Source organism: Bos indicus x Bos taurus, chromosome X (assembly GCF_003369695.1).
Source record: "Bos indicus x Bos taurus breed Angus x Brahman F1 hybrid chromosome X, Bos_hybrid_MaternalHap_v2.0, whole genome shotgun sequence".
NCBI classification, from domain to species: domain Eukaryota; kingdom Metazoa; phylum Chordata; class Mammalia; order Artiodactyla; family Bovidae; genus Bos; species Bos indicus x Bos taurus.
Genome location: NC_040105.1, coordinates 19,897,676 through 19,912,760, shown reverse-complemented (window position 1 = coordinate 19,912,760; position 15,085 = coordinate 19,897,676). Strand labels below are relative to the sequence as shown.

At 41.3% G+C, this 15,085-nt stretch overlaps 1 protein-coding gene across 1 annotated transcript in view; it reads right to left on the bottom strand.

The window, feature by feature from the left end:
* Positions 1-15,085, bottom strand: part of PHEX (phosphate regulating endopeptidase homolog X-linked) — a 208,832-nt gene that overhangs the window by 137,608 nt on the left and 56,139 nt on the right. Inside the window, exons 7-10 of the mRNA XM_027534507.1 lie at positions 13,744-13,860; positions 10,889-10,972; positions 9,546-9,691; positions 1,303-1,396 (exon numbers count right to left, since the gene is read on the bottom strand). Coding sequence (XP_027390308.1) covers positions 1,303-1,396; positions 9,546-9,691; positions 10,889-10,972; positions 13,744-13,860 — 441 coding nt within the window. The remainder of the gene's footprint in view (positions 1-1,302; positions 1,397-9,545; positions 9,692-10,888; positions 10,973-13,743; positions 13,861-15,085) is intronic.

Genomic DNA, 15,085 nt, shown 5'->3' with positions numbered 1-15,085 from the left:
TTTTAAAAACTTCTAGATAAAGAGATCCTATAACTTTCTTTGGCAATTCAGTATTATATTTAGCACTTTATGCTTAAGAAACATCCCTTCATACCTAACCTCAAATTTTCACACACTACTTCTTACACCTCTCTCTCTTATTTTCTTCACAGTGGGAGTGGAAAGCAGCTGGGTACCATCTTTTATGGGATCCACAGAAGTTAAAAATACACACAGACACATATATATAATCTACTAGTTTTACAGGTTAACCCTTTGATATGACCTCAATATATATAGTTGTTTTATGATGTTTTCTATCAAGTTCAGTACCCTAGTGACTTCAAGGGCCAAAATGTATCCAAAATAATTGTGCTACTACTCAAGAGCAATGACCCACTAGGAACTTCTCTAGCTGCCATTTTCCCTAATAATTAAAATGTCTATTAAATGAAATTAGAGCTTACAAAATTTTCCATTACTTAACTACAAATTAAGAGAAAATTAACTTAAAATATTTGTTAAGGTCCCAAAATTCTTAAAATGTTAAAAAAAAAAAAAAAAAAAAGAGCCACAAAACCCTTAAGTCTGTATTGGTAAGAGAATCACTCAGACAAAAGCCTCTGAAACTAAGAGTGACACTTATGTAAGCTAAAGAGGAGAACAAGTGTGGGAGAGGAGCAGAGATCACAGGGCTAGATGAGGAGGGGGAAAAGAAAAGTGTTTTAGGCAGTTGAGCCACATCTCAGAGGAGACTAAATTTAGGCCTCGTTGGCCTAGTAGAATTAGGATAAATTAGATTGAATTAAGAAGACCAACACTAATGAAAAAGAAAAAAAAGGCAAAAAAAGACTGAAGATCAAGCTAGAGACAAAACACTACCCCTAAATTAAAGATGAAACTTTACCATCTAATACATATAGCATGCATATTCTGAATATTCAGAATACTGAAAACTAAAGATAGCTACAAATATATCACTAAGAAATATTAAAATTATAATTATAGTGACCCACTTAAAAACACTGGGGGAAAGGGGAATAAATTGGTAAGAAGGGGAGGGTGAAAACGTGATGGTCTCAAGTATTGCCCTAAATATCTTTATATACCTTCATCAAAGAAGAGCTTGAATATACTTTACTGTATATAAGGTTTACCTCAATAAAAAGAAATAAAGCCAAAAAAAAAAAAGTAGAACTTGAGCTGTAAAACTCCCTCTGCCCAATACCTAAAGATGATTTTTATTGGATTAGTTAATATACAGACTGTTCTGGCATGTAAAGTTATCCAGTGATATAACACTGCAATCTTCTTAAAACTTACCCGTGAGAACTCCAGCCACCTATACTGAAAGCGCCTGCTTAAGTTTGGAATTCTGGAATAAACCATCCTCCACACCAAATAGTTGGCAATGGTCCTGTTAACAGAAAGAGAACACATTTATTGTACTAAGCTTGATATCTGATGCTCTGCAGAACACCTTGGGAAAATCTGTTGGCAAAGCTCCATGGAGGGACCTTTTGCTCATACAAAACTGCAGAACTTTCACTTGAGAAATGACATCAGATGATACAATGTCAATAAGCTCAACCAAAAATGGCTTGCTTTTCACCACCTAATGCAGACAGATGATACAAAAATTCCAGCCCCAGGTCTCAGCATGAACATTTTGCTTTCCCACTCACAACATGGAGTCCACTGTTATCCATGCTTTCATGCCTAGAAATTGTTGATACCTTCCAATTATTAGGTGACTTGACAAAATGCAGATGGATTCTTACCTTTTGGAAACAAAATGCAATATACCAGCTAATGCCAGTTACCTAGATATGCACCCTTGTTCGATACCTACTAGATGTGGGAGTTTGGGCAAGTCACTTAAGTTCATTGATTTCATCTTTCTTCATCATATAATGAGGATGACCTCTACCTTACAGGGTTATTGTGAAGTTAAAATAACTAACAAAATGTTTGACAGAGTAAATTTCAGGTTTTCTTATTGTTGTTCACTTCCAAACACATAAACAACCCCATACACTCATAATATCCACAACACATATTTTTAAAAATCCATTACATTTTCTTGATTTCTTCCTTTTTCTATAAGCAAAAGGCACCTTGACCTCAAAAGTATGTGTGATCTGAGTTAATTTCCAACTCAATAGTGATGATGAATTTTTAATGACCCATCCCCTCCCAGCTGTGCCATTACCATGGCGACTAATAACACACATTCTTGAGATGGCTCTTGGGGTCAGCCAGCCATGTGAGAGCAGTGTGACACGATGATGGTAACTGGCCAATCAAGAATAACCCACACTCTCATTTGCATGGCATCCTAACTCAGTGGACATTCACTCTTAGCAACTAAATCTATTTCAGTGTATACACCCAACATATGTATAGCTATTTTAATTTATATAGAGATATACTAATGGGCTAACATATCAGGAATGTCTTTAGCAAATTTAGAAATAGAAATTTTGAAAGATAAAATGAAATAAAGATGTTTTCCAAAGTCCTTAATTAATCCTTCAAACACTTTTAGTTAATTCTTCAATACACATTATCCATATAGGATTAGGTTAATACAACAACAGTCAATGTAAATCAGCATCCCATATAGTCATCTTGACTATTTCAAAATATTGCAACCATATCCTTCCCAGATCTGGTTAGAATACCACTGTTTTTATCTTGTCATCTGGCCAACCAAGATGGCATAACTAGAGTGGGAGAAGGGCTACTTCTGACATTTTCTTCCCATTCACTTTGTGCTTATACTATTAATAATAGTTTCAACTCCTGTTTCTCTACAAGAATTTTTTCAATCATTTGCTCATTTTGTGAGGATTGAACCAATAGTAAAATTCATAAATATATAGGTATATGTAAGTGACTTGAGATTATTTTCAATATATGGAATAAAAACTAATCAGTGAAGGTAACACTGCCCACTCTCATATATAGTATATAGATCAAATGAAGGGTTCATGGCTATCTATACAGCAAAACTAATAGAGCCTAGCTATTCTTTCAGTAGAAAGAATGATACATAGAGGTTCTAAAATTTTCTCCTTGGGGTTCCCTGGTGGCTCAGTGGTAAAGCATCTGCCTGCCAATGCATGAGACACAGGTTTGATCCCTGATCTGGGAAGATCTCACATGCCGTGGGGCAACCACGCCTGTGCACCACAAGTATTGAGCCTATGCTCTAGAGCCCAGGAGCCACAACTACTGAGCCTGTGGGCCGCAGCGACTGATGCCCGTGTGCCCTAGAGACTATGCTCCATAATAAGAGAGAAAAGAAAAGCCTGTGTACCACAGCTAAAGAGTAGCCTTCACTTGCTGCAACTAGAGAAAAGCCTGTGCAGCCATGAAGATCCAGCAGAACCAAATAAATAAACTTTTTTCTAACAATTTAAAAAATACTTCTTCTCAGACCCCGTGGATTTTGTTTAAGTATGCACACTTCCCCTCAGAGACCACCACTCTCATCAGCAAAGTCTAGCCCTTGTCTTTGCTCTTCTGAGGCACTATAATAAGCATGTAGTTTCAGGTCATTTCTTTGAATCTTTTGAGTTCACATCCCCAATCCTGAGCAAGACAAGTGCTCACTGAGCACATATTGTTGGCCAAGTATCCTCCCAGATGCCACGAGGAATGCAAATAAATAGGAATTCACACCTACATTCAGAGAACGTAAAAGTCTAGCTGGGGGATATGGGACTTCAGATTTCAGCTTGTTCATAGAAATGGGTTTTTCCATTGAATGGGATACATGGTAAGTACACAAGGGATCCTTCCCTCATTCGCTCATTCAGCACCTCCTGAACACCTGATACATACAAATAGTTCTAGGTGCTGGCAGACGGAAAGGTGAGGAAGCTATAGTCCCTGATCTCCCGGAGCTTTCAGCTGAGCAGGGGAAACAGGCAAGCACATAGCAATGATGTGACAGACCCTAGCACCCACAACTGCATGCCAGAGAGTTGGCTGGAAGAGTGCCTGCCTCAAACTGAGGGATGAGAGTAGGAGTCAGGAGAGGGATGGGCCCTGGACCATGAAGGCTTCAGGGTGTGGAGTGGGAATATAAACTCTGGAGCAAGAATTTAGCCTCTCTGAAGCTAAATAATGAAGGAATAGCTTGTGTGTGAGCGGGGATGGTGAGGAAGTTCATCACTCACAGAGCTGGGCAGAAAGGCCAGCTACAGCCGGGAAGATGCAGGCAGCAACTAGGGTCCAATATCTAGAATGTTAAAGGGGCAGAGACCAACCCTAATGCAAGGTCTGTAGGCTCTTCAACCTTAAAACACTGCTTCCAGGGTGTGAGAGCTGTGCTGGATCCCTACGTACAGATTCAAAGGAGATCCATGGCCAGCAGATATGCTTACATGAATTCAAAAGCTATTCCCTCAAGGTGGTTGTGATGCACCAGATTAACTGGGGAATGATGGTGTTAGGATGGGGCCTGATGGTGGCAGTAAAAGACACAGCATGATGCAACTATGTTGGGGTCTTAGATTTTTTTGCCTTTCCAGCTCCCTTGAAATCACACTGCTAAGGCATCTCGTATTACCTCTAACTCCCACAGCACCGCTACAGGAGAGATGTCCTCGTATGCATTTTACATGACAGGAAACTTGAGGCCTAGAACCATTAAGTAACGCCTCAGGATCACATACTCAGTCGGTCCCCAACTTACAATCACCAGATGCCCAGGCCACTCCAGACCAATTCAATCAGTGTCTCTAGGATGAGACCCAGCACAAATATTATTTTTAAATCGCCCCAGCTAAGTCCAGGGTGTAACCAAGTTGGAGAACAGGTGTAATAAGCATGTAGTTTCAGGTCATTCCTTTGGATCTTTTGAGTTCACATCCCTAATCCTGAGCAAGACACCAAGAGCTCACTGTTGGCCAAGTATCCTCCCAGATGCCACGAGGAATGCAAAGAAGGCTAGACAAGCCTAAGATATGTCTGACTCGAAAGCCTCTGCTTTTCCCCATGCCACACATGGACAGATTAACCCCTCTTGTTCCACCAAGATTTCCTGGCCAGTCAAAACCCTCCAACAAAGGCACTTTCCAAAAATCTGTGGGTATGAAGAAAGAACAGTGTGTGAGGGCTCCACAGGCAAGGCATTATAAGACCACAGCACAGGACCTCTGACAGGTAGAAGCCAGAAGCAGGGAAGCTCACACAGGGAGACAATGGCACTGATGAGCTGCTCCATCATTATAAATAAACTGACAGAACAGTGGGGAGCACAGCTCTGGAGTGCTAATATTACACGCCAGGAACAGATCTGACCGGAATGACTGAATGACTGCCACTTAATGCTCAAAAAACCAAACAAAAAGAAGATTCAGCAATAGTCCTTAAAAATAACATATCTTTCTCTTTTCAAAAAGCATTTTCAGCAGTATGGTAATTTCCCCCAAATGGCAATCAATAAAGTAGAGGAAAACAGAGGCTCAAGAGAGAGAGAATCCACCACAAAGCAACGTGAAATCATTTCCCAAAGCCTCTGACGAGGGAGATTTTTTTTTAAGAAGATTTTTCTGACACTTGTTGTCAATTAGTGACAGCTTATACTTGTACTGTATTGCATTTAAGAGATCATAAAAAAAAAAAGATCATAAAGATCTTCTCTGAGCCTCATGACAATGCTATGGGGTGGTTATTATTATTATTCCAATTTTCAAATAAATAAAACAAAGATCCAAGGTCAAAGTACTTCTAAGCATGTGTCAAATCTAGGACTAACATTTGGATCTTCAGATTCCATGGCTTGCATTTGCTTCTCTGAGCCAAACCACCTGAGGTAAGCCAAACAGGTACCTCTCAAAGGTTCTCAAAGCTGAAGAGATCTTCCTAAACCCTAGAGGCTGCCCAGAGCTATGCAGCATCAGCATCACCTGAGAATTCCTTGGCCTCCCCCAAGATCTACTAAACCAGAAATTGTTGCCACTTTTTTCTTTCTCTCTCTCTTTTTGGCCATGCTGCACAGCATGTGGAACCTTAGTCCCCTGACCCGGGATCATGCCCACGCCTTCTGCAGTGGAAGAGCAGAGTCTTAACCACTGGACTGCTAGGAAGGTCCAGAAACCCCTCAAAGGCAACATCCAGGTTAATGTTAGTCCCATCACCCAACATGTTCAACATTGAGGACACCCTCCTTTTCCACTATCCCCTACCTGAAAAACTCCTCCTTATCCTTTGGAGTCCTGCTTCTGTGTCACCTCCCAGATAGTGGTCATGGGGCCATCTGGTTAACTTCTAGAAATTTTTAGGAAGAATCTTCCATGTGAGAAGTACCATACTAGGCCATGATGTTATAAAAACAATTACAGGAGTGTCCACCATCAAATGTTCACTGTTTCATGGGGGTGAGGGAGAGGAGCAAACCAAAAAATTAGATCATTTCTTTGATATTTCGGTCTTGGGCACAAAGCTAGACTCTATTTCTCATCTTCTCTTGCAGTTAAATTGGTCATGTGACTGAGTTCTGGTCAACGGAATGGACACATATCACTTCAAGGCCTTCCCATAAAACCTCCCATGCAATCCTCTACTCTCTTTCCCCATCCATCAGCTGAACGGAGAAGATTCCAAAAGGCCAGATGAAGGCAGAACCACAAGATGGAAGGAGTCTAAGTTCCTGAGTCCCTGCTTGGAGGAAAGCTGCCTTACAGGGACAGCCATGCTGGACATTCCAGGAGCATAGGGTACAATCGTCATGGTACAAACCAGTAAGTGTAGGGGTGCTTATTACAGTGACTGGTATGTCCTGACTAATAAAGTAACTATGGGAACCCGAGGGCACATTTCCTTGACCACTCTTGTGCTACAACCCAAGGAGAGGATCTGCTTGGAGCTTTCCTCCAAGCAAATGATTAGCAGTCTAAAAAACTTACTGTGGGGACTTCCCTGGTGGTTCAGTGGATAAGAATCCACCTCCCAATGCAGGGGACAAGGGGACATGGGTTCAATCCCTGGTTTGGGAAAATCCCACAGGCTGTGGAACAACTAAGCCCATGTGCCACAACCACTAAAGCCTGTGCACTCTGGAGCCAGTTCTCCACAGCAAGAGAAGCCAGTGCAACGAGAAGCTCGCACAATGCAATGAAGAGTAGCCCCTGCTTGCTGCAAATAAACCCCATCCAAAACAACGAAGAACCTAATGCAGTCAAAAATAAATAAATAATAGATAAATAAAGGAGTTTAAAAATAAATTAAAGTGGTCTTTAAAAAAACTTACTGTGCTCCGCAAATAACGTGTTATCAAAATTTTCAAGAAGCATACAGTGTTTTGAAATCCCAACATACACACAATACAAGTTGTTTCTGATGAATCAGTTGCTAAAGAGTAAACTATGTGACAGAGAGTTGGAAGGTTCAAAATATCTGCAGATCATCTTATGTTACGGACATAATGTCTGCAGTTAGTTTTTCTATTTACATTTCTTCCACTGTAGTTCACTATGCTTACATCTAAGTTATCATTTTAATAAGAACCAGATTAAAATCTCCCTTCAGTCATGGTCTTTCTTGGCCCTTTTTGTCATGACAGATCCTGCGGTTCTAAAGTGTAATCACCACCACAGAGATTATCTAATACAGTAAACCAAGGCCCAATCTATTACTCCCTGGTTGTCAATTAGGCTTTTGTGGAAATAAAATTAGTACAGTTTCAAAAATTACCTACTAATTTACAACTGAAGATAACACAGACACTGGAAGAAACCAACTCACTAAGTTCTGGAGAATGTGTACATAGCATGGAAACTCCATCTTTCAACAGAAATTACCACCACAATTTAAGAAGTGTTGAGTAACTCAGTGGCATAGGAGTACAAAATCATTGGGGTCATATTTTACAAAATTTCAGAGCTAGGAAGTACACATGAAAAAGTTTCTAAAGCAGTGAATCCCCCCCAAAAAACTAATCATAAGATTCCTGGGGTGCTTGTTAAAATACAGATTTCTAGGCCTCGCTCCAGATCTATAGAGGAGGACTGCTGGAATCTGCATTTTTACCAGAGGCCCAAGGTGATGCTGTTGGCATTACTGATCCACAGATCACACTTGGAATATCAAGGTTTCACCCCACACAGAATCTGAAATGAATTTATTATTTCTACCCTCCCTTTTCTGTATGCTTACTTTTCTGTATGCTTTCTTCAATGAACAACACATTGTTTTTATTTTAAGAAAATAGCATCTTAAAAAGAAGAGTTCTTCAAAAGTGTCTAAATGTTTTCATAGGTGAGGATGGATGCTAAATTTTATTCCCAAGACTTCTCCAGGTGCCTCTTTTTTTTCACATAATTCCTGGCAACATAACCTTGTCTAAGTCCAAATAAGTAAGTATGATTTGGGGGACTTCCCTGGTGGTCCAGTGGCTAAAACGCCATGCTCTGAATGCTGGGGGTCTGGGTTTGATCTCTGGTCAGGAAACTAGATCCCACATGCTGCAACTAAGACCTGACACAGTCAAACAAATATTTTTATAAAAGAAAATATGATTTTTAATCATGGTCCAGCAATTAGCCTATTAAACTGTGATTGTGAACTATTTGACCTTCCTGTGCTTCATTTTCTGTAGTCAAATCTGAATGGCTTCATGAGGATGAAAAATTCTCTTTCCTGATCTAAAATATGACACAAAAGAAACTATCTATGAAATAAAAAATAGAATCATGGACATAGAGAACAGACTAATGGTTGCCAAGGGGGAAGGGGTTGGAGGAGAGATGGAGTCGGAGGCTGCAGTTAGCAGATGTAAGCTTTTACATATGGAATGGAGAAACAACAAGGTCCTACTGCATAGAACAGAGAAGTATAGTTAATATTCTATGATGAACAATAATGAAAAAGAATATTACAAAATGTATAGATAGAACTCAATCACTTTGCTGTACAGCAGCAATTAACATATCAATGTAAATCAACTATATGTCAATTAAAAAGTTATCTTTCCAGAACATTTTTAGAATTCCCTTGCTTTGTAGTGCCAAAGAAACAAAGCAACAAATTCTAAAATATTGTTTAAAAAAAGAAAAACCTGAGAGTTCCTGACATTCTTTCACCAGTCTAATTTTTCTACAGCTTTCTGAGTGGTCTTAAGTCTTTTCAGTATTGGTACTTGGGTTTATTGACACAAAGTGACTTATTGGCTTAAAAGAAGAAGGACGGAAAAAACAGCCAAAGACCAAGAATGAACTAGAGGAAAACAAAGATGTTCATATAGAAATCTCAAAAAATAACATCACTATATAACTAGTTTCCAAAACTAATAAACAATTTAGGCTTTCAGAGGGAATATGCAGAAAGATCAGAAATAAGGGGCAAAAATATTGTATATTTGTTGTCATTGTAGTAAATAAACTACACCAGATGATGGTCTCAGCTCGTTTGTCACAAAAGACACCACAACTTTCCCCAAGACTTTTTTGATATAACTTTCTTTTAAAACAGTTTTCAAAGGACACGAGGGGGAAGACCTTGTAATTTCAAAGGAAAAATAAAAGTCACAGTAAAATGCACAAGAAAGCTCTTACTTCTTCCTCTCAGAGCCTAATATCCTAAACAAATCCTTAAAGTATTGAGGGACTCGGACCACCACGTTCTCTGAGGGGCCAATGTCTTTCAGTTCAGGGTAGAGTCTGACATCGATGACCTTCTTGATGTAGCTCAGCCAGTCAAACTGAGGAGACAAAGACAAAAAAAACACAGTGAGAGAACCTCTGCTGGGGAACAATCGAGGAGAAAGGCAACCAGAGTCAGTAGAATGTAATCCACGGCTTGTGATCTCAGACCATATAAACATCCAACTGCTCAAATCTAGAAGATAAATGCCTGATCACTGCCACCCAGATCAGACTTGCTGGCTAAAGCATAAGTGGAGCATGTGTCTGTGCCATCTGTGTATGGAGCTCATGTGTGTATGGAGCACCCAGCAGCACATGCGCTCACGTACCTGCACTCTCATCCTCCCATCTCCTCCTCCCACCTTCTCTCCTGCTCTCTCTCTCTCTCTCCATCCCTCTTGCAGTAGCACTCACCTCCCTTCTCCCTGCACTCGGCTCCATTCCGCGCTCATTCACTCTCCTGTCCCCATAGACATAGATGCCCCACGACATTTCTGGTTCTCCCTCTGGCACAGCCTTTCTTACACCGAGAGAAACAAACAACACAGAGTAACACGTGTCTCCCCTTCGTAGCATCACTGTCTTAGCATTTTGACCTGGCTACCTGGAAAGTCCTTTCCAGGCTTTACCTTTTCTTTGCTCCCCTGCCTGCCTCCACTAGTGAAATGGAAAGCCAGTCACTCACTTGCCCAGCCTACCCTGTAAGGAGGTATATCCCACATGCCCCAGTTTTACTCAGTAAGAAATAAAGGGATGACACGTGGAAAGGCTTTGGTTTTTCCTGGTAGAAGAGTTAAACATGGCCCATACTGGGGCTTGCCCCTTCTTCCTGCTCTGAGGACAGATGTGACATATGCAGCTATGGCGGCCACCTTACAACCCTGCGTCATCAAATATGCAGTCAAAAAGCCGACATGCTAAAAAGAGTGGAGTGGAAAGAAAGAACTTGGATCTTTGACAACGTTGTGCAACAGCTAAACCGACACCAACAGCAACCTATGTCTAGACTTTTGTCCATATAAGGAAATAGGCTTTAAGTTTTTAGGCCACTCTTAGAAAAGTTTTCTGTTCCATAGAGCAGACAGCATCCCAATGCATAGACAAGGGATATTTTATGTGATGACTGACAGAGATGGCGATGAGCAAGAAGACCAATGGTAGCTTTTATGAGGTAAAATTTTACACACAGGTGAAACAGAATTGCTTGTCAAATGACCAGTTGAGATACAATTTCCTGGGCTGCTTTCACTAACCTGGGGAATCATAGCACTCAGCTGGGAGATGTTCATTTTGTTGTACATGGCTTCACTGGTTCGGTTTTCATGCGGAATCATTATCTGGTGGAAAGAAACTTTGGTTACTTTTTTCAAACAAACCATTTCTAACAGCATAGCTACTTCCTACATGTGCCAAAACATCTGTATAGTATCATAAACTTTTTCAAGATTTTGGTGTGGTGCCGAACCTGGGAGAAAGGAGGGGGAAAAAAATCACTTTACGCAGGATTAAGAAAATAAAAAGAAACTTTCCTTTCCTGTTCAGTGTGAAACATTGGACTTGGTACAAAAATAACTACTCAAATCCCTCCCTAACCTTTCATGTGGATGGACAAAATCTATCACTGGCTTGGGGTAGATAGCCATGCTAAGATTGGGCGATTTGAGACAAACATCCACTGTCCACCTGTAGCATCCAGGTAACAGCCTCTACAGTTCATAAACTACAGACCACCCCTTCATTCCCACGGGAACATTCTAAGTGCACTAGACTATCTGAACAGCACTGCCACCAGTGATCGTTCTGTCAACAGTTTCATGCCTCACTTCCCTTCTCCTCTCTGGTTTCTCTGGCCCGGAAATTTCCCTGGCCCCACTGCTAAAGGTATGGGTTCAGTTACCACCCAGACACAGTTCCACATCTGCTTCTCCAGCCCTGACCCTTCACACTCCTTCCATTCCCAACACTTGTGCTCCTGGCAATTTTGGCATCATCAAATCGAAGCTTCTAGGCTCTGCCATATCTAATCTGAGAAGAGCAGCAACAATCATCTTCCTCAAGGGCCATCTTAATCACTTCTGCAGACAGGCAGTAGCTCCTCATACCGCTCAACACATCATGATTTTTCCTAAGGCCCTCCATAATCTGATTCCCCTGCATTAAACTCTCCACCTTCCGACTCACACAGGACTCCCCTACCCTTGCACTCCTGTCCACCATCACTACCCCCATGGTTTGAACCATAAGTCAAGACTTTGCTTGTGATTCATTTTCTGTTGCAAGTCTTTCCAATTAAACTCCACTTGGCTCCAATCCCAAGGGCCATGCCATCAACAAGACCTCCCCTTAGGCACATATCTCTCTAGTTGGGATTAGCTGAATGCACACTTCCATGGCTGTGTTTACAAGGATTTCTGGGGGGCTTGGCGAAGTTGTCCTGTCTCCCCAGCTTTAGAAGTCTGCCTGGGATGATATGCTGCATTAATTCTGAAGGTCCCCAGTGACCTGGGATGTAAGAAACAGAGATGAGCATTATCAGCTGGCAAAAAACCCAAGCACCATGGATTTGTCAAGATACAATCACAGAAGGCTGAGTGGCAGACATCTGCCTCCTCTTCCCTTCAGTGCCCTCAGCTTCTCCCTTCTCACCATCCATGGAAAGACTTCCTGTAGCTCACAGGCAACCTCCTGCCTCCATTTCAATCACTGCTTCAGAGAATGTCCGCACTCTTCCTCAGTCCACCCAGACTCATAGGCCCAGGTTGGAGCCCTTTGGCCTTAGAGCTGTTTTCAGCTCTCTGCCAGCTCCTTCCTCCACCCCATGGATTTGTCACTTCATTTAGCCTCTTGACCATTCCCGGTCATGCCTCGGCCCAGCTGTTTTGAGTTCCCTTTTTGGTTCAGATCCCTGGCTCAGGGCAAGGCCTTTCCCGCTGTATTGGAGCTTCAGTCCAAATGAGGTCTCTGGGTCTCCGATTTGCCTGGGAAGGGAATCCAGATGGCCTCTAGACACGGCAGAGAGGCCCAGTCTTTGACTCCAGAACATCTGCAGCAGTCTTTGCCGTCTTCAAAGGTGACACACAGGAAGGAACTGTATGTGCTGTGACTAGGGGGTCTGGAGAAAGACACACACGTACACCACGCCAGCCAAGAGGCCGACTCCTCCAGACCTTATCCATCAGCCTGCTCCCACCTTGCCACCCCACGACACCTCGCCAAACACAAAACCAAACAGCGCTTGGACTCCTAAGCACTTCAAGATTTTTACCAACTTCTATTATAAAAGACTACCAACAAATATACCACCACTTCTTGACAAAAGTATCGTTTTTTTTTCATTACAGTGTATCTCCCCAAGAAGATTTCATCATATCTGTTCCATCCAGTCCTGAGGACGTATAAAGATTTTATACTTTGGTTCTTCTAGAAAAGTTATTCTTTGAACAAAGCTAACCATTTAGGATTTCTCATTAGTCTCTCTCAAGTTTGTTCTTAGGTCTTTTTGTCTCCACCATGAGACTGAAATAATTTAAAAGGTGATTTACACAGAACACAACATATGACACAATGACATTCATGAAAGTGGGGCAAGAACAGAAGGAAAACCAGGGCTGGGTATAAGAACTAATTCATGCTTACCAGTCTGCCCTATACACTCTCTACATCAAATTATGTGACTAGACTTCCCAAAGCCTCAATCTTAGATGAGACTAATTCTGCATCGGAATGGTATAAAGAGTAAACTAGATTAAAAAATAATCTTCCACTTAAGCCAAATTCATACAGATTTATCAAATGTATCATATTCCTCAGTTGAGGCCAAACAGGCATTTCCCTGGGAAAACAGAGAGAGCCTCTCCCTGCTGCTGTTCTTTGTCCACCACTGACGAGAATGTGGACGCTGACTGGGCTTCAAGCAGGGGCAGAAGAAGAGTTCTTCTATCTGTTATGGTTTTTCTTCCTGCTACTTCCCAGAGAGGGGTGCTATGAGTTCTATCTTGGACCCAAAGGACAATGCCACAAAATGACTTTTTATATATATTCTCATGCAAGATACATCACCTTTAAAATAAGGAGATGGAAAAGAAAAAGATTTTAGATGAAGACTTACCTCAGCTATCTTTATTTCCAACCTAAGCACCGACTTCATGTCATGCTCTGCTCGGGAGCTATTAGCTCCCAAAAGCACAGCAGTATCCACCATGAATTTGTAAAGGGCATCCCGATACTGTAAGAGATAAAGAAGCAAGGGACCATGACAAGAGTCTATTAGGGAAGTATGTTTGAGGAACACAGAAGAGCAGGAACATCAGGTGGAAATAAATGCCCATTGTTTTCACTCTGTACTCAAAGTATGGTATGAGCATTATGCAATACCAACCACTCATCTACCACCTTGGGACAAAGAAGAATGATGGCTACTTGGGTACTGTTTCCATGACAGACAGAAATGTCCGGCCACCAAGAATCAAGAGAACTTGTTTTCTGGCAACCAGTAATATTAAGGATATATGAAACATCTACAAATGAGTCCAGACTCCTCTTTCCAGGCAAGTGAGGCTTTAATATTAAAAAACATGGGAAAGAACTGGTTGCTAAAAGCAGGAGGCATGATCCATGAAGACTAGTGGGAACTGTGATTTATTTTCTTCCAGCTCAATTTACCCGTCTCCACACTAAAAACAAAAGACCAGCAATCGAATGTTTTTTTCCATTTTGTGGGGTTTCTACCAAGTTCTCCTCACTAGCTCAGGGAGAAAGGAAAGGAAAGATGAGAAAATGATGAAGAGAAATTGAGCAAATGCAGAAGTTCCTCGCTGCATGTTCAGAACCCATTTTCAGGCTATTCACATACTATTGGAGAGGAAGACCTTACTTTGTGGGAGTTGAGGAATCTTGTGTGTGTGTGTGTCAAGGGGTGAGGGTGGGTCCCTTCTCCTTTCAGGTACATTTTAAGAACTCAACACAACAGCTATTAAACTGTTCCATAGTTATGCTATGGGAATAAGATTCCCTAATATACACCTTGATTCTGCAAAGCTTTTCTTATAATGCTTATGACTCTGAGACCTGCACAGCGCTTGGCATATAGCAGGCCCTTAATAAATATTTGTTGAATCAGTAAATAAGCCTCACAGATAGTCAGAATTAGAAATGTTTTGCGATTTCCAGTTAAATTCCAAAAATATTTATTCGATCATCACATATGCAAGATGTCTTGCTAGGCCTTCTGTGCACATGGCGGGAGTAGAGGTGAATAATTAAATAATACTTAAGTCTAGTTCCCAGTGTGTGATCCTGGGAGGGAGATAAACACGTCATTACTAATTGTAACACTAGCAACACCAAAATAAAGTCTTTACTAAAGCTGCTAAGTGCTTGGAAACTCAAGAACTAGTGAATTCTAGCCTCGAGAAACCAGGGAGAGAGTTTTTTAAAGGGGACAGATTCAG